Source organism: Urocitellus parryii, chromosome 3 (genome assembly GCF_045843805.1).
Source record: "Urocitellus parryii isolate mUroPar1 chromosome 3, mUroPar1.hap1, whole genome shotgun sequence".
NCBI lineage: Eukaryota > Metazoa > Chordata > Mammalia > Rodentia > Sciuridae > Urocitellus > Urocitellus parryii.
This window is the reverse complement of record NC_135533.1, coordinates 175,262,515-175,289,444: the sequence shown is the minus strand read 5'-3', so window position 1 is coordinate 175,289,444 and position 26,930 is coordinate 175,262,515. Positions and strand designations below refer to the sequence as shown.

The following is a 26,930-nucleotide window of genomic DNA, read 5'->3' as shown; positions in this document are numbered from 1 at the left end:
TTGAATGGTTGAACTGTATGGTAAGTACGTTTTTAATTTTTAAGAAATTGCCCAGCTGTTTCCCAAACTGCTTGTACCATTTTACATTCTGATCAGCAGGATTGAGAATTTTTTCACATCCTCACTAATAGTTGGCATAGTCATTAATTTGTATTTGTATAATGAGTAATGTTGAACATCTTTTCATGATATTATCAGTTTATGTATCTTTGGTGAAATGTCTCTTTAAATGTTTTTGCCAGGTTCTCCCCCCACCCCCCACATTGGATTATTTTCTTACTCTTTAGTTTTCTGCATTCTTTATATGTTCTGGATATATATCCACAATCTGTGGCTCTGTTTTCATTGTCTTGAGAATATTTTTGAAGAGCTGAGTTTTTAGAAGTTCAATTTATCAGTTAACTCATTATGGATGTTGATTTTAGTGTTGTATTTGAGAAAATCTATCCAGTGTCACATAGTTTTATTCTGTCTTTAAGCTCCACATTTAAATCTACAATGTATTTTGACTTCATGTTTCTGTGTGATGCATGCTATATGTTAGAGTTGACTTTTAAACATATGGATATGTCTAATTGTTAAAATCATTTATTGAAAAGACTATTTCCTTTATTGGATTATCTTTGCATCTTTGTTAAATTTCTTATGTCCATATGTTTGAATTAATTTCTGGACTATTATATACCATTGATGTACTTGTATATCTTGATACCGTTGCCACACATGTGATTCTATAGCTTTATAATAGGCCTCAAAGTCAACAATTTTATTCTTCAAAATTCTTTTGGCTAGTCTAGGCCCTATAAATTTCCATATATATTTTAGAATTAACTTGTCAATTTCCTAAAAAGAAGACAGGAGAGAAGGAGGGAGAGAGGGGTGAGGAAAAGGAAGGAAGATTGGGATTGGGTTGTTTCTATACATCAGTTTGGCAAGAAATAGCATCTTAATAAAGTATTGTTTTTGTTTTGCATGTCTGTTTTTTTTTTGTTTGTTTGTTTTTTGTCTCCTCAAGGGCTTTACCACTGAGCTACATCCCAAGCCCTTTTTATTTTTTTATTTTGAGACAGGATCTCACTAAATATCTAAGGCTGGCCTTGAATGTGCCATCCTCCTTCCTCAGCCTCCCAAGTTCTGGGATTACAGGGTTATACCAATGATGTTTTCTTCTGACCAATGAAAAAGTTATATCTGTCCATTTAATTAGGTCATTTTATATTTCTTTCACTAATCTTTTATAGTTTCCTTTATGCATGATTTGTAAGATTTATCCATATTCAGATTTTTATCCTAATATGAGTCTTATGTGATTTGAAAATAGCCCAGTTATTCTCTATTATTAAAATTAATTTTTCCTGAGTACCCATCTAGGTGGAACAGGGCACTTGGTTCCCTGTAATCCATGCATTCACATTGGAGATTATATCATTCCCAATTGAGCAAAAATATATTCTTTGTTAAGGATGTGTGTATATATTTGAAAAATCTTACCATGTTTCAATAGTTTGTGGCCCTCAAAAGGGCCTAAGTGTACAAATTAGAAATAAGGCACATTTTTAATTTCATAGACAGGAGTTAGGAATAAATTGAAAGGGGTGACTGGAAAAGAAAGAAGATTGAAAATCACTACTGTAATGATTTGGATGGTTCTTTCACTAACCTCAGGAAGTATTCTTGCACACGTGCAATGTTCAATACTCAGCCAAATACCAGTGGGAGATATTCTACCAATCTTTGGGATTCTCTCCTTCTACCAGTCTTCTTCTCTTTATAACTGAGAATTCTAGCCCTTTTGTTCTCTCCAGATTGTCTCTTCAATGCAGGAAATTTAAAAAACAACAAACAAAAAATAGTTTGGCCATTAAGAATGATTTTATTTATTGAAGCAGCTAATATTCCACTGAATGTTTTCAAACTTAAACCTTACATTTTGTGAAATGAACATTTTTCTCTATATTATAGTCCAGCAGTATTTTTCAACTAGAAATTCTACACAGTAGTTTACCAAACAAGTATATTTCATAACTCAGTTATAGATGGTGTCATTTCTACTTCCTCTTATTCTTTTAGAGAGCTGTTAATGCTAGTTTTAATTGGCAAATCATAATTGTATACTTTCATGGGGTTCATTGTGGTTTTTGATAAATGTTACATTGTGGCATGCTTAAATCAGGTGGATTAACTTGATTAATTGATAAAATCCATCACCTGAAGTATCTTTTTGTGTGTGTGGTGAAAATTTGAAATTTGCACTCAAAGCTATTTTGAAAATATAGCCAAAAACTGAATTATTATTGACTAGTCACCCTGCTGTTCAGTAGAACTCAAAGTTTCTAATTGAAACTTTGTATCCTTTAATCAGTAATTCCCTATCTACCCTTTTCCTCACTTTTTTACTTACACGAATTCAGAATTCAACTTTTTTAGATCGTATTGTTCAAGGACTTGCCTTTCTGTGCCTAGTTTATTTAACTGAACATAGTGTTTTCCAGAATCATCCATATTGTCATAAATAACAGTTTTGTTGGTTTTTTTTTTAAAGTGGCTGAATAGTGTTTCAGTTTTGTTAGCATTCCATAATTGTAACAGATACCTGACATAAATCAGCTAATGAGCAAAAAAGGTTTATCTTGGCTCAAAGTGATGCTGTTAGCCAGTGTATAGTGATATACCTCCTTTGGCCAGAATGCGGAACTACCACAAAGGTCCTCAAACTAATTATTGTGAACTCACCAGTCCACTTATTTATTTGTAACTGACCCGAAGGATCTGGCCCTGCTCATATTCCCAAGGGTTCCCCAGGGTGTGAGACAGAAGTGGACCTCCTGACAAGAATCCTAAGATGCTGAAGAAGTTAATTGTCTACCTCTAGCTATAGAAAAACAATGGGCCCGGAGAATCTCCTGTGTGGTGCATTGCCTTCTTGGCGGGGGCATGTTGCAGGTAAAATGAAAATGTTCCTCTTACTTTTTTTTTTGTACTGGGGATTAAACCCAGGGGTGCTCAACCACAGAGCCACATCCCCAGTTCTTTTTTATATTTATTTAGAGACAGGGTTTTGCCAAGTTGCTAGGGCCTCACTAAGTTGCTGAGGCTGGCTTTGAACTCACAATCCTCCTGCCTCAGTCTCCCGAGCCACTGGGATCACAGGTGAGCGCGAGCATGACCCCTCTTTCTAATGTGGCTTTTCTCAGTTTTGCCATCCAACAAGGTGTCTTAGCCTCACTACTGAGTTCTGGGATATTTACAAAGTTGGTACTCTCTGTGAATAGTTTTTAATAGCGTTAACAACGAGACAGGTAGGTTTGGGGGCAGTCACCTTTGCTTTCTTACAGCTGCTGCCCCTTTAGATAATTTTTAACACTGTCAAAAGTTTTTGTTTCAGATAAGACCTTCCAGAGAAACTTACAAGGAACCAAAGTCACTAAGTCATTCTGACTTACTCTTTTTAGCTGACCAAGAATAAACTTTGTTTCTCATAATACTAAATCCAACCAGAGGCCATTGTTTCTGGGTGTTGTGTTTTGTTTTGAAGATGGGAAGCATCACCTCAGACCGAAGCATGACCTATGAATATGTATAAATTTCTCCTAAAAGTCCTGTGCTTTCTTTGTCCAGAAAGATACTGTCTTGAGAATTACTTCCAGTGGGCTCCTTATTTGCTGCAAATAGTAGACCTTTCTTTAGTCTTTTATCTCCTGGTTGGGCTTATTGGCTTTATATTCACCAAGGTTTGAATCCATTGTGATTGGTTGTACTTGGATTTCTCTGAGCAGAAAACTGGAGCTGATGTCACTCCTGCTTCCTCTTATTCTTATAGGACCCATTACTGATATGTAATTTTGTGTTCTTCTAAATTTGTAAAATGGAAATGAATTCAGTATACAATGCTCTGTGTATTTATCTTTAATAATATGAATAATGGAGTAATGTCGAGTAAAATATGAATTAGTAACCAGATTTCCAAAATGCCTTTGAAAACTTTGTCCTAGGACATGGCTTCCATTTTGTAGGATAGTTAGCACTGGAAAGGGATCTTAGAGCTCATGTAATTAAATCATCTCCATTACAATGAGGCACAACTAACACTCTTGTAATTATTTAATTTTTGTCCCTTCCATTTAGCAGAGATCTCATAAGAACCCAATTTTCTTTTGTGTCCAATTTAGTTTATTGTCATTGTTTTTGACTTCTCATATCTAGTGGCTTGGTGTTTTAAGAAATTTACTTTGTCTTGTAGCTCTAAGCATACAAACTCTTTCTTCAGAGCTGGATAGTTTATTTGATCTAACTTTAGTTCATTCCCTTAACAGTATGCATCAGGTACTCTTCTTGGTCCTGGGAAGGCAAACTCATTTATACTACAATTTTCCCAGTGCTTTTCCATGCTTGATTGGTTCCAGAATATCAGTTATGCCTATATTTATCCCAACTCTTTTGCCCCATTTTCAATCTTTGTTCATTGTTCTGGCTATAGCCTGTGATGGGCAGAATTCTAAAATGGTCTACTGTATAACTTTTGGGAGTATATAGATTGATGAATATTATTCATGTGATAAATTTATGTCATCTGACATAGCCAGTTTTACAATAGCAAGATTTGGGTGAGCCTGCCCTAGTCATGTGAACTCTTTATATATGAACGTAGAGTTAGAAACAAGGGGACCAAGAGATTAGAAGTACTAGAGGTATTTGATGTGAGGGATATTCTCTTGTGTTTGTCTTTTACATTGGAGGGAACCACATGTCAAGGACTGTTGGTGTAGAAGGTTACCTCTTACTGACAGCCAGGTAGGAAAATGGTTATTTTAGAACCAAAAAGAATTGAATATTGCCAGAATGAATCTTAGAGGCAAATCCTTTTTCAGTCATTGCTTCAGGTGAGAATAAAGCCTATCAACACCTTTATTTCAGTTTGAGACCCCGAGCAAAGAACCCAGCAACACAATCTCTGAATATCTGCCCTAGAGAACTGCAAACTAAAAAAAAATGACTTTTAAGCTGAGCTTGTGACAATTTGTTATGAAGCAATAGAAAACTAATACATGGTATATCTCTCTGAAACACCTTTCTTGGTCTCCTCAGTATTACTATCAGTCTTTTAGATGCCCGTTGTATTTTTTGGGTCAGGGGAGAGGGTACTGGAAATTGTACCTTGAGTGCTTTAACACAAAACTGTATTCTCAGCCTTGTTTATTTTTGTTCTTTTTGTTTGTTTTGGAAACAAGGTCTTGTTAACTTGCTAAGACTAGCCTTGAACTTGCCATCCTCTTGCTTCCCAGGTCTCTGAGATTACTGGCATGCACTCAGCCCCATTGTACTTTGAATTTCTCTTTTAAAGCATTTATGTTAATTGACTTCTGTCATGTTTAGTAACTTTAGGTCTCTGGAAACAGGCACCTTGTTTGAATTAATTTCTGTATGTATATCCAATATATGGTAAATAGTAGTGGATTACCACGTCCATTTTTCTTTTTTTTATATTTGTTTTAATTAGTTACACATGACAGTATGACATATCATACATTTGAATCAGATGGGATATAATTTCTCTTTTTTCTGAGTGTACAGGTTGCAGAATCATATTGGTCATGCAGTCACATATATACACACAGTGATAATAATGTCTGTTTCATTCTACTATCCTTTCTATCCCCCATCCCCTCCTCTCCCATCACTTCTCTCTACCTAGTCTAAGGTAACGCTATTCTTTTTTTTTCCTTACATCTTCATACATGTATTTTGTATAATGTTGAGGGTCTCCTTCCACCATCCATGCAATTCCCCTTCTCCCTCCCACCTCTCTTCCCTGTTTAGAGATAATCTTTTTCCTCCCTATCCCATTTTGAGTCACCCCCCTTATATCAGAGAAGACATTTGGCATTTGTTTTTTGGGGGGATTGGCTAACTTCACTTAGCGTAACATTTTTCTTAATATAACAAAATGCCTAAGTACAGATTGTTTATAAGGAATAGGTTTATTAGCTCAGTTTGGGGAGCTGAAAGTCCAAATGGCATGGAGCATTAGGCCCTTGTGAGGGGCCTGCCCTTGGCTGTATCACCTTATGGTGTGTGGCCATGGTGAACATGTGTGGGAAAAACAGATCATGTCTCACAGGAGAGAGAGAGAGGAGTCCCATAGTCCCTTTTGAGATCATTCGTCCATTAACCTAAGGAACCCAAAGTAGGCCCCACCTCTTAAAGATTTCATCATTTCTCACATTGCCACACTGGGACATTTAACAAGAACCTCTGGAAGACAAACCATATCTAAATCATAGCAAGTAGCCATTTCAAAAGTGTTAGAAATGAATAAAAAGAAATTATGAAATAGACTGACTTTAGCAAGTTTATAATCTAAAGGTATTTGACTGTCTTGTCTGTGTTTTTGTTTGTGGAAGGGAGCTTTCTGGGTATGCATATAGTGGGTATTTTGTTTTGTTTTTTTGATTGGTAGAAGTCAAAGTGTTTATTATCTGTTTATATTGGTATATATACACTGTTTTGACAGCATGATCTGAAAAATAAAGCCCATGTTATCAAAAGTGTTGGTCGCCCGCGTGCAATTAGGAGCTGAAAGTCCAAATGGCATGGAATACCTTACAAATTAACTTGATGTAGAGAGAGTGAGTTTTATTAAAAACAAACAAAAGCAAGTGACCTGGAAATTCTTATGGAGACAGGCAGTATTTATGAAGTAATACTTTGTTATCATTTATAGCTTTTTATTAATGATCTGTTGAAGCAATGATTTTGAAGGGGTGAATGAGAATAAATCTATGTTAAAGGGACAAGTTATACTGAATTCCATTGTCTTCATTCATTTGTACTGCTGTAAAAAAAATAATAAATTGAGACTGCATAGGTAATTTATAAAGAACAGAAATTTATTTGCCACAGTCCTTAAGGTTAGGAAGTCAGAAATCACTGGTTTGGTTGTTAGGTGAGAACTGTGTCCTCTGGGAAGAGGAACACTTTCCAGGAAGTGGTAAGACAAGAGAAACAAACACTTTGTGAAGCCTCTTTTATAGGGGCTTTAATCCCAGTCCTAAGGGAGGGATTCTCTTGGCCTAATCTCTTAGAGGTCCTATCTGTTATGACCACCTCATTAGCAACATCTGAATTTTAGGGAGAACATATTCAAATAATCTTGCCTTCAGTATCCAGAACTGCAGCTGGTTCTAGGAAAGGCCTTTAATAAAAATTCTTAGCATTAAAGCTTTCCTTACAAGTTAGAGTATTTACTGTTGTGTTACAGATCTAAAAGTATTACAAGATTGCTGAAAATGGCACAAAAGCAACACAGAAAATAATGGAAAATTCAAGGGTGAAGATGAAAGGGATGGATGATAAATACTGCCATTCATTGTGAACTGCTGTATAATCCAAATATGTGGTTTCTGATAACATGGGGTTCACTTTTGAGATCATGCTGCTAAAATAGTAGCACATATGAATAAATCTAAATAGTTGGTACGTTGATAATTGTGTAAATCGAAGTACTTATACTTTGAGACATAATTGAGAAAGAAAAGTTCTTGTCCCATCCAAATAATGTATTCACAAAGAAAATATTTTGTATTTTATTTTAATTACATAATTTTAGATTATCTGTTATGAAATGTATAACTTAACAGTAGATTAATTAGTAAACAAATATTCAGTTTTCACTAAGTTACAAGAATAATTGGAGCTGTTTTTAATCTTTTTTTTCCTAATTTTTTTTTGTAGTTGTAGTTGAACACAATAACTTCATTTTATTTATTTATTTTTATGTGGTGCTGAGAATCAAACCCAGGGCCTCGCATGTGTGAGGCAAGTGCTCTACGGCTGAGCCATAACCTCAGCCCTATTTTTCTTGTCTTTATTGTAATTGTTGAATAAGTTGTAAAGGTACGGCGAAACGTCAGAGGGAGAGACCACCCAAGAGACTGACTCCATGCAATTGGCAAAAGGGGATTTATTGGGGATCCATTCCAGCGCGCTGGGACTCTGTGCTCACTCAAGAAGGGAGAGCAGCCCAGAGCCCCCAGCAGAGGTTCAAACAGAGCTTAAGTACACTTTTTGGGGAGGTCGGGAGGCTTTGCATACATCAGAACAAATCATCATGAGGCAAGGGAAAATTGAACAACAACTCTGAGACGTGATTGGCACATTCATTGGTGGAAACAGATCGGGCAGGGGTGATTGGTCATTCCTAAGCGGGGTACACATTCAAACTGATTGGTTCGGGCCCTGTGACGAACTGCACAGGGCCCTAGGCCAAATGGCCAGTAGGGTGTTGTTTTAACTATCTCAGGAATCTGGGTGTAACAGAGGAACTCAATAATACCTAATCTTTTACATTTTAATTCAAGCCTTCCAGCTTAGAAACTTTACCCTTTCAAAGTAATGCAACTTATACAAGCATTTTAAACTAATAATGCGCTGGCTTTTTTTTTTTTTTTGGTAGTTATTATAGAGAATCAATGATTTGAATATAATTCACCAAAGTGATATGAAGCATGTCATCTTATACCAGGTAAAAAAAATAATGATCATTCTAAGACACATTAGTCTTTGCATATGAAAAAGAAAATATCAGTTACAAATTGATATAGGTCAAGTTTTTATCATTGGTTTGAAAAATAAACAGTGAAAGTTTTTGGATTCTGTCTACATGGAAACTAGATTACTTTCTTTCCCCGCTCCACCCCCAAGATTGCCTTGCACAGATCTCTGGTAATAAAATTTCTGCCTTTATTCTTAAGTTCTTTCTAGAACCAAATTGGTGGTTGGGGAAGAGAGGAGCATGGGTGCAAAGGGTGAGTAACTTCTTCAATTTTTAGGTGATTTTTTCATTTTCATTTTGAACATTAGTTCAAAAGAACCAATTTTCCTAAACCAACGAAGGAAGCTTCTGTTCTTAACTTGGAAATAACCATTTCAGTGACTCTCTTCTGTCAATATTTGATATATTTTCCCCTTTAGATTTAATGTGTATTTTGTGATTTTTTTTAGTTGTATTGATTTTATTTTTTTAAATACACGATAGTGGAATGCATTACAACTCTTATACACGTATAGAGTACAGTTTTTCATATCTTTGTATATAGAGTATGTTCACCCCAATTTATGCCTTTATACATGTATTTTGTTGTGGTTTTTTTGTATTAAAATTCTTATTACACATATATACCATAATTTTGCATATCTCTGTTTATATATAAAGTATGTTGAAACCCAATTTGAGTCTTCATACACGTACTTTGGATAATGATGTCCATCACATTCCACTGCCCTTGCTAATGCCCCCTCCCATTCCCTCCACCCCTCTTCCCTATCTAGAATTCATCTAATTCTCCCATGCTCTCACTCCCTACCTCACTATGAGTCAGCCTCCTTATATCAGAGAAAACATTTGGCATTTGTTTGTTTGTTTGTTTGTTTGTTTTGGAATTGGTTAACTTCACTTAGCATTATCTTCTCCATCCATTTACTTGCAAATGCCATGATTTTTTTCTTTTAATGCTGAGTAAAATTCCATTGTGTATATATGCCACATTTTTTTTATCCATTCATCCATGAATGACATCTAGGTTGGCTCCACAGTTTAGCTATTGTGAATTTTGCTGCTGTAAACATTGACATAGCTGTGTCCCTGTAGTATTCTGTTTTTAAGTCCTTTAGGTATAATCTGAGGAGAGGGATAGCTGGGTCAAATGGTGGTTCCATTCCCAGATTTCCAAGGAATCTCCATACTGCTTTCCATGTTGGCTGTACCAATTTGCAGTCCCACCAGCGATGTCTGCGTGTATCTTTTCCCCCACGTCCTCTCCAACACTTATTGTTGTTTGTCTTCATAATAGTTCCCATTCTGACTGAAGTGAGATGATATCTTAGAGTAGTTTTGATTTGCAATTCTCTGATTGCTAGAGATGATGAGCATTTTTTCATGTTTGTTGATTGATTGTATATCCTCTTCTGAGAAGTGTCTGTTCAGGTCCGTGGCCCAGTTGTTGATTGGGTTATTTGTTTTTTGTTGGGTTTTTTTTTTTTTCTTGGTGCTTAGCTTTTTTCACTACTTCTATTCAACATATTTTATGAAACATGAAACACTGGCTAGAGCAATTAGACAAAAGAAATCGAAGAGATACAAATAGGAAAAGAAGAACTTAAATTAGCACTATTTGCTGACAATATGATTCTATACCTAAAAGACCCAAAAAACTCCACCAGAAAACTTCTAGAACTAGTAAATGAATTCATCAAAGTAGCAGGTTATAAAATCAACACCCATAAATCAAAGGCATTTCTGTATATCAGTGACAAAGCTTCTGAGAAGGAAATGAGGAAAACTACCCCATTCACAACAGCCTCAAAAAAAAAAAAAAAAAAAGATACTTGGGAATCAACTGAAAGAAAGAGGTGAAAGATCTATACAATGAAAACTACAGTTCCCTAAAGAGAGAAATCAAAGAAGACCTTAGAAGATGGAAAGACCTACCTTGTTCTTGGATAGGCAGATTAATATTATCAAAATGACCATACTACCAAAAGCACTATACAGATTTAATGCAATTTCGATCAAAATCCCAATGCCATTCCTCATAGAGAAAGGAAAAAAGGAATCATGAAATTCATCTGGAAAAACAAGAGACCCAGAATAGCTAAAGCAATCCTTAGCAGGAAGAGTGAAGCAGGTGGCATGGCTATACCAGACCTTAAACTATACTACAGAGCAATAGAAACAAAACAGCATGGTATTGACACCAAAACAGACCAATGGTACAGAACAGAGGACATAGAGACTAACCCACAAAATTACAGTTATCTTTTATTAGACAAAGGTGCCAAAAACATGCAACTGGAGAAAAGATAGCATCTTCAACAAATGGTGCTGAGAAAACTGGCGATCCATATGCATCAAAATGAAACTAAACCCTTATCTTTCACCATGCACAAAACTTAACTCAAAATGGATCAAAGACCTAGGAATTAGACCAGAGACCAGAGACTCTACTCTTCTTTCTAGAAGAAAAAGTAGGTCCTAGTCGTCATCATGTAGGATTAGGCCCCAACTTCCTTAATAAGACTCCTGTGGTGCAAGAATTAAAACCAACAATCAATAAATGGGATGGACTCAAACTAAAAAGTTTCTTCTCAGCAAAAGAAACAATCTGTGAGATGAACAGAGAGCCCACATCCTGGGAGCAAATTTTTACCCCTCACATCAGATAGAGCACTAATCTCTAGGATATATAAAGAACTCAAAAAGCTAAGCACGTGATGTTTTAATAATCTCTTTGTTGGTTTTGTTTATAATTTAGCCACCTAGTCATTCACCCCCTAGGCAATATAATTTCGTTTAGATTATTTTGAAAAAAATAGATCATATAATATGTTTTCATTTGGATCTGAATTATTCTGCACAACAGTATTTCATATTGTCCTTATACAATTTAATTGCTCATATTTTGTTGGTTTGTTGGCTCTTTTTGGTTTTGAGAGTGTCTTACATATTCTGAGTCCAACTTTTCTGTTGGATATGATTTTGCAAATGTTTTCTCCCAATATATGCTTTTGTCTTTTTATCCTCTTTAACTGTGTCTTCCTAGGAGCGAAAGTTTCATTTTGATTATGTTTAATTCATCAGCTTCATAAAATGTGCTTTTGGTGTTGCATCAAAGAGCTCTTTGCCCAGCCCACAATTCTCTCCTGTTTTTTTCGTCTAGAAGTTTTTATCTTTTTATTTGACAGGTTTATGTAATCCTTTTTAATATATGTGTTGGGTATTAGGTATAGATTGAGGTATTTTCTGTGTAGGTCCTTGTCCAAGATCACTTGTTGCAAAGATTGTTTCTAAATTGATTTACTTTTATCAAAAATCAATTTATCATATACTCAGATCATTTCACAACAGGGTTATGTTCTGAAGAACGCCTGGTTAGGCAATTTCACTGTGCAAACATTGAGTGTTACATGAACTAAGGTTGCAGCATCATCTATTGGGACTGCTGTCTATATATATGGTCCGTTGTTGAACAAAACACTGTTAATGCAGTGCATGACTGTGTAGTTTTATTTCTCAACTCTATTCTGGGAGCGTCTGTCATTTTCCTCATATCATACTGCCTTATTTATTTCGTAGTAGTTATTAAAATCATATGGCATGAGATTCCCAGCATTGTTGTATTCTTTCCAAATTGTTTTTGTTCTGGTTTCTTTACATAAAATTGTGTGAATTTATATCTCTAAGGAATATGGTTGGGATTTTTATTGGAGTTGCACTAAATCAATACATCAATTTGAAGAATGTCTACACAATAATGAGTATTCCAATCCATGAACATGGCATCTTGGTCTATATTTATGTTTCCTTTCTCAAATGTTTCAGTTTTCAGCATATAAATCTTGTAGTTTCTTGGTTAGATTTATGGTTAAGCATTTCTTTTCCTTCTACTCTTTTTACTTTTTGGTGCTACTGTAAATAATACAATTTAAATTCTTTTTCTAAAATTTCTACTTGTTAGTAGGTAGAAATGGGATTGGTGTACATCGGCTTTGCGTTCAACAACTTTTCTATACTAATTCTAGGATCTTTTTGTAATGTTCTTTGGGATTTCTCAAATAATATGCCATGTACAACTAAAGTTTTATTTCTTCCTTCTCCGTTTATATGCCTTTTAATTCTCATTTTACTGACTAGGACTTGCAGTGAAGAGAGTAGACATTCTTGTCTCATTATTGATTGGCAAAGGAAAGAACTTGGTCGTTCACCATTAAATAGCATGTGTAGGTTCTTATAAATGCCATTTATCAGATTAAGGAAGTTTCCTTCTTTTCTGAATCTGCTAGAAGTTTTTAAAATCAAGAATAGGTTTGTAATTTTATTAAGTATGATAGTATCATTCTTAAATCTATTAATATATTGAATTAGATTAGTTGATTATAGTTGAATGAAACTCTCAATCCCAGAAAAAATCCCAGTTGGTTGAGATGTCCTTTTCATATATTGCTGAATTCAGTTCACTAATATTTAGTTGAGAATGTTTATGCCTTCACTGATAAGGGATATTGGTACTCTTCTCGTAATACCTCTGTTAGGTTTTGATATTATAATGTTGGCTTCATAGTGTGGAAGTGTTTCCTTCTCTTCTCCTTTCTGGGAAATATATACAAATTGGTATTATATCTTCCTTAAATGTTTAATAAAATTCACCCTTGAAACTATCTGGGTTTGAAGACGGGGGATGTTGTTTGAAATAAAATTGTATGAATTTAGTTTCTATGATGATCATAAAACTATTCGGGGGTTATCTTTTTTCCTGAGTAGTTTTTGCATCTTATATGGAGTTGATCTTTTCCATCCAAATAGTTGAATTTATATGCATAGAATTGTTTGTGATATTCTCATAATCTTTTTGTGTATCTGAGGTTTTTATTGATAGTGCCCCTTTTCATTCCTGGTACTGGTCCCCTCCCCCTTTGGTCATTCTGGCTACAAGATTACCAATTTATTGATCTTTTCAAAGAGCTAGTTTTTGGATTCATTGGTTTCTTTATTGCTTTTCTGTTTTCTCCTTCATTGATTTTTATCATTTCCATTTTTCTGCTTGCTGGGTGGTTGTTTTACTGTTTGAAAGATTAAATTACTAATTTTAGACCATCTTTTCTGATTAAAGTGTTTTATTGGTTAATAATTTTCCTCTCAATACTGCTTCACATTCATTCTACATATTTTAATATGTTGTATTTCATTTTCATTTTTTCAAAATATTTTTATAATGTTCCTTGATACTTTCTCTTCACATGAGTTTTTGTACTTTACTATCAACTTAATTTTGTGATTGTCAGAGAATATAATTATTACTTTCATGTAGCCTGAAGAACGTCTTTAGAATATATACAGATGCATAGTTTATAGGTGATTAATGGTTCCCCTTGTATGTTTAGAAGCATTAAGCTAGATTAATATGAGCATATGCAACTAATTAAACTACAAAGCTTATTGACTTCTGGCAATTTTTGTGAAAATTTAGTTGTGAGAAGACAGTGTGTGATGTGGTAATGGCAGTAGTCTTTATGCATGTTTCTGTGACATTTTGTTTCATATGTAGTTTTATTTAGCCACCAGTGTATTTAAGATACAGAACTGTTGCATCACTGCAAAGGAACTTCCTCATGATTTCATCTACTTGTGTACTTCTTTGGTAATGCAGGCAGCCTGGCATATGCCAGTGACCCAGTCCCAAAGTAGTTAGCAATCATTGGTGTCATTTAACTTAATATTTTCTTTCAGGATAATCAGTTATAAAAGGTAAAGGTAGTTTTTGCTTGCTTTCATTTGGGAATGGTCACAAATCACATTTTTATGGTTCTAATCATATGCGCAAAATACCTTTTCATGGCACTTACGTGTAAGAAAAATGTATTTACATCTAACTAAGAAAATTTTTACTTTTTTAATGGTCATCAAGTACTTTTGAAATGCCTGACATAGGAAATTGTTTTAAGATTTTTATTAAAACGATTCTTTGTTGATTAAAATAAATTATGTAAAATTTTGTTTTTATTTAAAACATTTTTTAGATGAGCAAATTATGTGCATGTGTGCATATGGCATAATGAATCCCACTATTATGTGTATTAAAATGCACCAATAAAATATAAATGTTAAAAATATGTGACATAATGTACATATTTGTGGGTTCAGTGTGGTATTTCAATGCATGTATATACAGTGTGTAATGATCCAGTCATAGTAATTGGCGTATCCGTCACCTCAAACATTTATCATTTCTTTGTATTAGGGACATTCATTACTAACTATTTCGAAATGTACTATTAATTGCTGTAAACTGTAATCACCCAACTGTGCTAAAGAACCTTAGAATTAATTCCTTCTCTATGGCTGCACCCTGTACCCATTTCCATTTCATCCTCTCTCTACCTGCCAGGCACCCACCCTTTTCACAGCGTCTGTTCACTTTTTTCCTATAAAATCAACTTTTTTTTTTTTTTAAGGTTTCTACATATAAGTAAGAACATGAAATGTTTGTCATTCTGTGCTTGGCTTATTTCACAGAACATAAAGTCCTCCAATTCCATTTATGTGTTCTCAGATAACAAGATTTCATTCTTTTTATGTCTGAATGATAATCCATTGGGTATATATGCACCCCATTTTTAAAATTTATTTATCCATCAGCGTATACCTAGATTGATTTCAGATCTCAGCTGTTGTGAATAGTGCTGCAATAAATATAGTAATGCAGATATCTTTTTGACTCTGATTTTTTTTGCTTTGTATATATACCAGTAATAGGATTGTTGGATCATATGGTAGTTTAAATTAGTTTGGTTTTTTATTTTTATTTTTTTTTAGAGAATGATTTTTTTTTTTTTTTTTTTTTTTTTTTGTAGATGGACACAACACAATGCCTTTATTTTTATGTGGTGCTGAGAATCGAACTCAGGTCCTGCCCGCCCATGCTAGGCGAGCACTCTACCGATGAGCCACAATCCCAGCCCTTCAATTAATTTTTATCTTTGATAATGGCCATTTTGAGTGGGGTGAGATGATGCCTTGTTGTGGTTTTGACTTGCATTTCTCTGGTGATTAAGTGAGCATTTAATCACATACTCCTTGGTCATTTATATATCATCTTTTGGGAAAAGTCTCTTCTGATCATTTGCTCATTTTTAAATGAAACTTTTTCCCTGTTTTGAGTTTCTTATATATTCTGCATATTTATCTCTTCTTGGATGAATAATTTGTAAATATTTTCTCCATTCTACAGGTTGTCTCTTTTGTTTCTGTGCAGGAGCTTTTTAGTATGTGTTGTCTTTTTTTTTTTTTTTTTTTTGTTATTCACTGTCAGTCAGTATATGTCTTTCCTGATGAGGTGTGTTTCTTGTAGGTAGCATGTAGTTGGATCTTGGGAATTTTTTTTCCTGTTGTTTTGTTTTAATCTAGCTGATCTGTTTTTTAGTTGGGGGATTTAATTCATTTACATTCAAGGTTATTGATTGGTAATAACCTACTCTTCTCATTTTGTTAATTTTCTGTATCAATCCCCATAGTGGGGATTGAACCCAGAAACACTTTTACCTCTGAGCTATATCCCCAGTCCTTTATGTTTTTTCTTCTGAGACTTGCTAAGTTTCCCAAACAGGCCTTAAACTTGTGATCCTCCTGCTCAGCCTCCCAAGTCACTGGAATTGCAGGCATAGTTTTACATGTTTACCCTTTCTTCCTTTCATCCTTCCTTTCTCCCTCCTTCCTTCCCTCTCTCTTCCTTCCTACATTTTTATGGAATCCATGGATGAAGAGAGAAAAATAAAAACAAGATGATGTTGAGGTGCAGGCATAGTCACTAAGGTGGTGAAGTTCCCAGGGAGGCGAGGTGGAGTTAAAGACCTTTTGCTTATATAATGAACACAGAGAGTGTGTTTGTGTGTTCTTGGAAATTATTCGGTAGAGATGGGCAAATGGGTCCCAGTTCCCTGAAGCAATTGCCTTTGATAGAAGCAGAGATACACAAATGTACTTTCTGGGGAGAAGGTGGAAAGTAGCAGATGAATGTGGTGAGCTTGCGGTTTGGTGATGGAAGTTTTGGTTTCCTGGGAGCCTTAACTAGAGGGATCTGAGAAGTTATCTGATAGCGGGAGACATACCCTCCTGGAGAAAACCACGAGATTGCTTGGGAATATGAAGTGCTCATTCTGAGTTTGTGGTCAATGGTTCCAACAGAAGCTGGTCATTCTGCTTGGTGATGTTTCTCCAGCAGTCTCAGGAGAATGGCCAGGCTTCTACAGGCAGGTGAGCACAGTGCAGAGCAAGCTGAAGCCATGGAGCAGGAGTACTCATCCACGTGCATTGGGGTACAGTGTGATATGACTCAGGGGAAGTGCAGAGTGTGAATCCGATGTGACCCTCAAGCAGCAAGCAGAGGTGCGGACCACCTCAGCAGTGTAGGTGGGTCTCCGTTCCTGTGCTTTTTCTCTCATTGTTTTTCTCGGTGTTGAAACAGGTCTGACTGAAGACCAAATACTGTGCTGTAGTGGAGAGCTCCCGAGGTTTCATACCCTTATTGCTAGGAATATAAGTTAAATACAATTTATTTCCTGAGTCGAGGAAGGGGGAAAGTTCAGATGCAGGAAGCTCAGCATGGTGCAGGCATGTGAAATTACACCAAATATACACCCGGACGTGCCAGGAATTACCCATATCATGAGCTGAGAATCATGGGTAGCCCAGGTGTCTTGAGGGCCCAGTGAGCGCAGTGCCCTTTACATGTTTTCCTGGCAGTAGTTACCATTGTTTTACTTCTAGATTTGAGTCTCCCTTAAGCATTTCCTGTAAGGCCAGTTTAGTGATGATTAATTTTCTGTTCTTGCTTGTCTGAAAAATACTTTATTTCTCTTTCATGTCTAAAAGTTTTCAGTTTGGGGGGAAGTTTTTCTGCTGTTAATTCATTAGATAAGTTTTCTGTGACTTTTTCCATTTATCCTCCTTCTGGAAACTCCCATAATGCAAGTATCTATTCCCTTAATTGTGTCCCAGAGGCTTTCTTTGTTTTTCTTCTTCTTTATTAACCTCTGACTCTCATTAATTTGAAAGACCTACCTTCAAGTTCAGACATTCCTCCTTCTACTTCATGTAACCTGTTGTTGAGGTTCTTAATTGATTTTTTTTTTTTTTTTTTTTTGCACTGGGGATTGAACTCAGGGGCAATGGACCACTGAGCCACATCCCCATCCCTATTTGTATTTATTTAGCTACAAGGTCTCACTGAGTTGCTTAGGGCCTAACTATTGCTGAAGCTGGCTTTGAACTCTGCTCCTCCTGCCTCAGCCTTCTGAACCACTGGGATTATAGGTGTGCACCACCACAACCAGTGAATTTTTATTTCATTCATTGAGATTTTCAGCTGCAAGCCTCTTTTGGTTCTTTTTAAAATAAAGTCTTTGTTGAATTTCTCATTCAGGTCATGAATTGTTTTCCTGATTTCATTGATAAATTTTTTTGTCACTTTTCTTTTATCTCACTAAGCGTTCATGGATTGTTTTGAATTCTTTTTCAGACATTTTATAAATTTACTTTTTTTTTTGGCTTAGACACTGAAAAATAATCTTTGAAGGTGCCTTGTTTCTTTCTTATTCATGTTATCTGTTATCCCTACACTGATATCTGTGCAACAATCACCTTTTCCAATTTTGTTGGTTTGTTTTTTTTTCTTCCACAAGGATAGGGTTGGGGTTTTTTTTTCCTGGTATGATATATAAACATTGATTTGGGGTGAACTCAGTATTGTTGCCTCTGAAGTTTCTTGTAATTCTTAACAGTGAGGCCTATAGTTACACTAATGGCCTGGGCTGCAAATGTGTATTTGTGGTGGAGCTGTGCTGCCACCTGGATGACTATCAGACTAGGTTTGGGTGTGCATGGGTACTGTGGTTCAACTAGCTGTGCAGTGGGCTGTCTGGTCAAGCATAAGCATAAGCACACACAAGCCACCCCTGTGTTTTGACTTCTCCTCTGTGCAGTCTGCTGGCTCCCTGTTTGGAAACTGGGGGCTCACCTTCTCTACTGAGCCTAGGATCTGAGCAGCCAGGATTGATGTGCTGCAACCCAATGTATGTAATCATGGTGGAATGATAACAGTCTCTAGTATGGGGTTATCCTGTGGCTAACGAGCCCCTTGCAGGAGGTATAGTGCTCTAGAGGTAGATCTGTTTTCATGATGGTACCAGATCATAGCAGCTTGTATCTTGGTTGTAGAGGATATATACATGGGCTGTATTCTGTGGTAATACAGTTGGATGAATTCTCAGCAACTCTATAAACTATCCAGGGACATAAGAGTCTCTTGGGTAGTCTTCAGTGGCAGTAGGGACTTTTGGGGTCTCCAGCTTACCATGCCCCATAAGGAGACATCTTGGTTCCTAGCCAGTCTTGGAACAGAAGATGGGGGGAGAGACAGTGTACTTCATTCTTCTTTCTGAGGTCCTATCTTGGGTTTGATGCTCCACAGGGATCTTGTTACTTCCCTGCTACTTTACAGTGTATTGCCTCAGTCACACCTGTCAGAATATCTTACTCTTCATTATGATCTGTTTTAATGAGCAGACTTTTGGGCCATCTTTATCTTTTACTTTTTTGAAGCATGTGCATTGTTAAGAAACCTGAACAGTACAAAATGACTCTCATACTTGAAATTCTCCTCAACCAGCTTTCTGACTTCCTCAAAGTCAGTCACTGTGTTTGAGTATTTTTACTCAGAAATAGTTAATATATATTGAAGCTTAAGCATATATAAAACTTTTATATATATATATACATATATATATATAAATGTATACATACAGTTGCTCTGCTACATTTAACGCTGTGCAGTAGAGATTGTTCCATTGATAGGAATATTGAGGTCTGTTCCTTATTTTAAATTAGAAGCATAATATTTCATTGTGTGGATCTACAGTCCTCTTATCTAATAATGTTAATAAGTGGTATTTGGGAATCTTAAAAGTGATCTCTAAGCATTTCAGGGTAACAATGTATGTGCACTAGCTGATTTTGTTTTTGTGTGTATTTGTTATGTATCCATGTATATACACTAGGGATTAAACCCAGGGATGATTTACCATGAGCTGTGTATCCAGACTTTTGTTTGTTTAATTTTATTTCTAGACAGGACCTCAATGAGTTGCTGAAGTTGGCTTTGAACTTGCAATCCTCCTGCCTTGTCCTCCCTTGGTGCTGAAATTATAGTTATGTGGCACCCAGTCTGGCTTGATTTTTTTTTTTTTAATTGATTCTAGACTTTTTCATTGATAATGTATTGTCCACTGATGGGAGTCCTTTGTCCTCTTTCTTGCTTAGATCATACCCACGATGCATTATTTGTGCCTTTTGACTTTCTTTACGTGATGTGAGAAATTAGGTCCTTAGGAAACAAACTTAAGGCAAACCCTTGAGACTTTTACTGTTTATTGTTCAAATTAGTGTTTCCTTGTTTTAGCCATATGCAGTAAATAGCACTTTCTTTTTTTGGTAGCAAGTCTTTATTTGGTCTATTTATAGTATTTAGCCTGGGATAATGAAATAACAGCCGTTTTTTTTTTCTTTTAGGATTTTCATATCATCAGTTTGTAGGTTGTTAGATAAATCATATTGCTAGGATAATGGATCCAGTTAGCACAAACATATCTTACCCTTGATAAACACACAGCCATTGTGTCAACAAAAATGTGTGTGTTAATAATACACTACTAATCAAAATACTTAGTGTATCAAAAACATCATTCATTTTATTCAAGAGTATTGATTAATCATGTGGATCTGTTAAATGAAGATTAAGAGCTTCTTGTACCATAATTTTAGGTAACCATTTGAGAAGCATCAATATTGTTTCCAGCATTTTGTTTGAGTCAGTATAGTTAATCATTGATTCTGTGCACATGTAGAAATATCTTTTACTTTAAAAATTTCTTGACATGTAATTACTTTGTATCAAGAGATTATCTTTTTTTAAACTTTATCTTAACACATTTTGATGATGGGAATAATAAATATTTTATTGCCTAATTTTTTTAAATTGAAATAGATACAGTACCTTTCTCTTATTTATTCATTTTTTTATGTGGTGCTGAGGATCAAACATAGTATCTCACATATGCTGGGCAAGTGCTGTACCACTGAGCAACCCCAGCCTTTAATCAGTTCCCCTTTTTTCTTAAATTTTATTTGTAAAGAGGAAAAATTATGTTCATGTGAGTTATAAAATACATTAATAGGATTTGAGGCAATGAATCACAGAATTCCAGACATCTCTCACATACAAATGACTTACTTTATGTGTCATTGTATTATGTGTATGTTTTCCCCTGTGTGATAGATATATTTCTCAATTTGACTAGATTGGATCATATTTAAACACTGAGGAAGTTTGCTGTTTTAGTAATTAGCATTGAAAAGCCTAGACCAAGAATCTCTTTTTTAAAAATGACTAAATCAGTACTCAGCGTTGATAGCTAGATATTTCCGTTAGCTTTTTTTTTAGTAATTATTTGTTGAATAATTTCTGTGCAGTGTATTCTGTTTCTTGAGACATATCTTAGAATAAAAAACATGGTCTTATTGAAATTAACTGTGGTTAGACAAGAACTCTTTTTAGCTTACTAAGCAATTTAATGTTAATAGCAGTATACCAACCTCCCTTATAATATATCATCATTATTATTACCTGTCAGTGTTTAACCCCTGTTTTGCCTGGTATTTTTTTTTTAACTCCTAATTTATTCTCAGTGGCTCAACTCTCTTAGAATAATTGAGTGATCCCCCAAATAGAAAATTATTATAAAATAAACTTTTTATTTCAAAACAAATCTTGAGCTACAATAATTATTCCCAAATGGTAAACTGCATAAGTTTATTTCTCTTAATAGTCTGGAAGTTAGTGGTCCAAATTGGTGGGCATTTTGTTCTATGAGATCATTCAGAAACTCGTTTCTTGGAAGTCAGCTAGGATTTTGGTCTACATCTGCATGGCCAAAGCATGCTCAATTTCACATCTGCTTTCCAGCCTGAAAGAAGTGGAAAAATATTAGTCCACCTCTGAGGTAGTTGTCTTGTAAGTTGAAGATGATCTGGAAGTTGTTTGCCTATTAACTTGCAAACATATACCATTGTTCCATACTGATCATAAGTAACTCCGTAGGGTAGGAATGTATCGTTTTCTGTGGCTGAGTGACTAGCTGAAACATTAGTTCTATGGACAAAGGGGAGACAAAGCAGAAAACAACTAATAGTCTGTCATAAAAGCCTACATCAGAAACATTGGATATGAACTTAAAAAATAAGTATTTCTAAATTAATAATTTTCAAATGTAGTCAAGTCAGCAATACTCCATTGTAACTTTAGATGGAATCTGTTAATTATAAAATCCCTGAGTGTGATATTGTCCTAAGACCTTGCTTCTCCAACTGGAAGACAGTGTTGTTCGGGGGAAGGAGGTCGATGAAGCATATTAAATGTAATTTTCTTTCCTGGAGGAAGATTTGGAAAAATGTGTTTTCTTATGTTTAAAAATGACATTCATGTTTTGGCTATAAAAGTTAAAATGACAAGAACATTAAGGAAAAAAACCTTAAAATTGTTGTAAAAGATAATTTCAAATCTCTAGAAACAGTTTCTTTGTGCCACTGTGAGTATTCCTGTTGAAACATTTTGATAAGCAAGTCTCTTAGTTTGTTAAGATTTGTTTTATTAAGTCAACAACTACTCTAGACTATATAAAAACTGAAATTATATTGGAAAGGGAAAAAAAAGTATTGTATACAAGAATTTGCCCGTGTATAATAGCAATATAAGAAAGACTGAGAAGCAATTTTTTTGACATCTAAATTTTTGTTTTTATTCTTTAATGCACTTTGTACAGATTGAGTGTTCCTTGCCAAAATGTTCCAGTGTGATTTGGATTTTAGATTTCCAATTTTGTAATGTTTACATGTACATAATAAGATATCTTGGGGATGGGACCCACATCTAAACATGAAATTCACTTGTTTCATATAAACCTGAAACACATAGCCTGAAGATAATGTTTATACAACATTTTTAATAATTTTGTGCATGAAACAAAGTTTCTGGGTATGAAATTTTCTATTTGAGTCATTAAAACCCTCAAAAATATTTGGTACTTGTGTGCACATTTTGGGTATCAGATTTTCAACATAAATATGCTCAACCTAGACTATTGTTTCAAGGCCAAAAAAGAAAAATTTTAAGGCTTTTCTTTATCAAAGAAATAACCTAATAACCTATGTTTTGTCAGTGGGACTTGTATGCTAGAGTTATTGAAATAATAAGTTGAAAATTAATAGTTTTTTTCTTCATTTAAGCTGTATAAAATAAACTTCATTTTGAAACCAATATGCTGTCTTTCCTTTTTTATTACAGGACAATGAAAAGAGAACCCCATTACATGCTGCTGCCTACCTTGGAGATGCAGAAATCATTGAACTCCTTATTCTATCTGGTATGGTCACCTCTATGTAATAAGAATACATTATGTGTATTTTTGTTATAATGTGTCTCAAAAATAGTTATTCTTCATATTTGTTTCATATCTGAAACTTATTTATTCCTACTATAAAAATTTTGATTACTTAGATCCTGTTCTGGGTGCTAAGAGTACATTAAAGAATGAAACAAAGATTGCTGCCTTTACAAAAATTTATGATCTAATAAGGATGAACAGATGAATATGAATAATAAATACAAATAAAACTCACAGTATATTAAAAAATAAATACTATGAGAAAATGAAAAATATATCAAGATAATGAGAGTAGGGGATAAGCATTATAAATGTTAAAGTTTCTGTAATAGGCCTCATTGTTACCTCAGTTTGGTAACAAGTGCAGCAGTAGAAGTGGTTAAGATATAGTCTGATTATAAATGTATTTTTCAAAACAGTGCCAGTAGGTTTTCTGTCTTTGAATAGTTTTTATCTAATTCTATTTCAGAGTCTATAATGTTCTTCAAGAAATTATGCTTTTTAAAAAAATTTTTGCTCAGTTCTTTGCATTGTTTATAATTTGAAGTAATGCTAGAACTGTATTCAAATAGCTCCAATTGTGGTTAGACTGCCTACATTCCTAAAATAAGTAGTCAAATAGATCTTAGAAATATTTTTGCTAAAAACAAATTTTTTAAAAAAATAGGACAAAAATTTTGTTAGAGCTAGATTTTTAAGATATTTGTTAGGAAAGAATACCTGCAGTTGAACCAATTTTGGTGTTGCCAGATTGCACAGATATATGCATAGTAAATTTGGAGAAGTAGTAGTATTCCTTTGATATTTTTAATTAGGATACTCCTTTGATACTTCTCTCAGTTCCTAAGAACAGAAATCTTACACAAAGATCCTGTTAAATAGTAGCTCCCATAGAATTTTGCCATTATAAACCCATAAAATTTAAAAGTCTATGCTTATAATGAACTTCATAATAATTAGAATCAATATGGGTGGGTATGGACTCAACTTACATTTTTTTAGTTTATGAATTATTTCATTTGTGATGTATTTCCCTGAAGATATTTGTTCATCTATAGATGCTCGCTAGTTTTAAGCTAAAATTTAACAGAGATAAAAACTGAGGATATTAAAGAAAATAAATCCTGTTTCTTCTTAACTGGTTCATCTTCTCTAATAATGTAAATTGATAGGCCACAGATTTATATGTGAATGAAAAGTTTTGTCACAAATATTGTCCAAGAAACAGTTTCTTTTTTTACATGGAGAATTAGTCATGTTACAAATAGTAGAGTTCCATTTACTTTATTTATTCATTCATTCATTTATACTTTTTTTGGTACTTGGGGGTACTTTACAACTGACCTACATCTGCATCCCTTTTTATTTTTACTTGAGACAGGGGTCTCACTAAGTTGCTTTTAGGGCCTTGCTGAATTTGCTGAGGCTGGCCTTAAATTTGCTGTCCTCCTCCCTTAGCCTCCCAAGTCACTAGTTTTATGGGGGTATGGCACCATTCCTGGCTTTCATTTACTTTAATGTTGATGACTTTGGTAAGAATTGTATTGCTATATTTCTTTATTTTAACATAGAATTCTAATTGTTACTTTTTATTTTATCATAGACATTATTTTATTTGATTCAACATGAAAGGGTTTTTTCCCTCCATTTTTAAGTGCTGGGGATTGAACCCCCAGAGCCTTGTACTTGGTAGCAAACACTCTGCCACTGAGCTATGTCATTTTAGATTTTTATGCCTACAAGAAACTTTCCACATGTTCATGGTCAACTTAATCCTCTCCTTTTAAATGTGAATGTTTGCAAAAGGATTTTCAGTTTTTTGTAGAAAATTGACATCCTTTTCTTTGTAAGTATGATAGATGAGTCTTGTGTGTTCAGATGTCCGCATTTGAGAGAATGTATAAAATTAACTGAAGTATGTTTATAAAAAGCTTTTTTATCTTTCCTTTGAAAAATATTTTAATACGATATTTTATCATTTTCATAAGGTAGAATAGCTCATGTAGCTTCTTTTCAAAGGAAAAATAAAGTTTTAAATGAATTTAGTTATTCACATTTCTCCTTATAAAAAGGTAAGTTTTTGCAGTTGGCCTGAACATTTTATATGTACCTCAGTTCCGCACCCCTGATTTTTTTTTTAATTTCAGTTTTTGTTACTCTCCTTTTTGCTTGCTCTGCTCTGACCCTCTGGCCTGCTTCTACCTTTGGGTGTTTGCACCATTGTTTCCTCAGCCTCAGACTTTTAATTAGTCAGTCACATGACTTACTCCTTCACCTTTTTCATGTCTTTGCTCATATGTCACCTCATCAATGAGGCCTTCTCTGATTACTACCACCACCTCCACTGTCTAGTCTCTCCTTTGTTATCTTTTTATTCCTATTATAGTTATCCTTTTACTATTATACCTGTTTTTTTGTTATTCTTCGTACTAGAATGTAAACTCCAAGAAGTCAGGGATTTAGTCTGCTTTGTTTCCATAGCATATTTATTCACATACCTAGAAAGCTCTGAGTGAGTATAATCACTTTGTACCCACAGGAGATTAGTTTCAAGACCTCTACCCCTATTATATATCAAGATCTGAAGATGATCACGTCACTTATATAAAATGACATAATATTTGCAATATAACATTTGTACATCTTCTTGTATACTTTAAACATTTCTAGATTACTTAAATAATTAATAAAATGTAAAAACCTATGTACATAGTTGTTACACTATTGTTTATGGGCTTTTTTTCCAAGATGTATATTCCTGTGATAAAGTTTACTTTGTAAATTAGGCACAATAAGAGATTAACAACAATGGATTTTAGCTGTAGATTTTAGCAACCTCAGCATATGATTTTTTTTTTTAATTTATTGTCAGTAACTTTCACTTTTTCACATTATGGCTTCTTTTGGCATATCCAAATTGTGAGCATCACTACTCTTGTAGTTTGGGACTGTATCAAGTAAAGTGAGAATTTCTTGAACACTAACACTGCAATACTGAAACAGTACCTTTGATAATTGAGAAGTTGAGTTATAAATTTGTGTTGAAACTATACACTTAATTTCTCTGAAACTGTTGATTATTTTTATTGGGACATAATGTGAATGTACACTTAAGCTTTTTTTTAGATTTTTACTTTGTGTGTGTGTATTTATGTTTGTGTACTGGGATTGAATCCAGGGGTGCTCTATCACTGAGCTATGTTCCCAGGCCTTTTGATTTTTCATTTTGAGAGAGGATTATTTACAGGATAGGACCTGTCTGCCAATTCCAAGAGCCAGAGCTGTTTCTTATCTACTTATAGAGTGATCCTGTGTACTATTTCTGTTTGACTGGGGCTTGAGTACAAATGAATGGATTTCATGTAAAAGGTAGATTTGTTTCCCTCATGATGTAACAGTGGTCCACTTCATGCTTTTAAAATAGCCTTGCTACTCTGCAACTGAGGCTTATTTTAAAATGTAAATGTTTTCTTTTCCTCCTCTTCCTCTTTCTCTCCCTAACCTGAAGGTGAAAGGCCACAGGATCACCTTTGTCCCATCCTAGGCCTAAAGTTATCTGTACACACCCATAACAGAAAGGAGATGCCACCAGAAGATACAGGAAATGACCATCTCCCAAGATAGTATGTGAATTTCAACCCCCATCAGAGCACATGTAGAACCCCATCTTCCCCGGCCAGGACATCTGGAATGAATCCCTTCTCTAAAAACCTCTTTTCTCCCAGATAGGGAGAATTGCAGCCTCTGAGACAGGAATCTCCAATACTACTTCTTTGCTAGCAAAACAGTAAAATTTCTTTTTTCTTTTTCTCAAAACCGTGTCCTCGTTGTTCAGTTGATATCAGGGACAAGGACCAACTTTTGGTAACAATTATGTAGTACAC

At 34.7% G+C, this 26,930-nt stretch overlaps 1 protein-coding gene across 8 annotated transcripts in view; it reads left to right on the top strand.

The window, feature by feature from the left end:
* Positions 1-26,930, top strand: part of Ankrd28 (ankyrin repeat domain 28) — a 176,469-nt gene that overhangs the window by 65,985 nt on the left and 83,554 nt on the right. For all 8 annotated transcript variants that reach the window (XR_003300762.2, XM_026388531.2, XM_026388533.2 and 5 more), the window contains one exon: positions 22,947-23,025. Coding sequence is in view for 7 of the 8 variants with exons in the window: in XM_026388531.2 (XP_026244316.1) it covers positions 22,947-23,025 (79 nt within the window). In the remaining variant the exon portion in view is untranslated. The remainder of the gene's footprint in view (positions 1-22,946; positions 23,026-26,930) is intronic.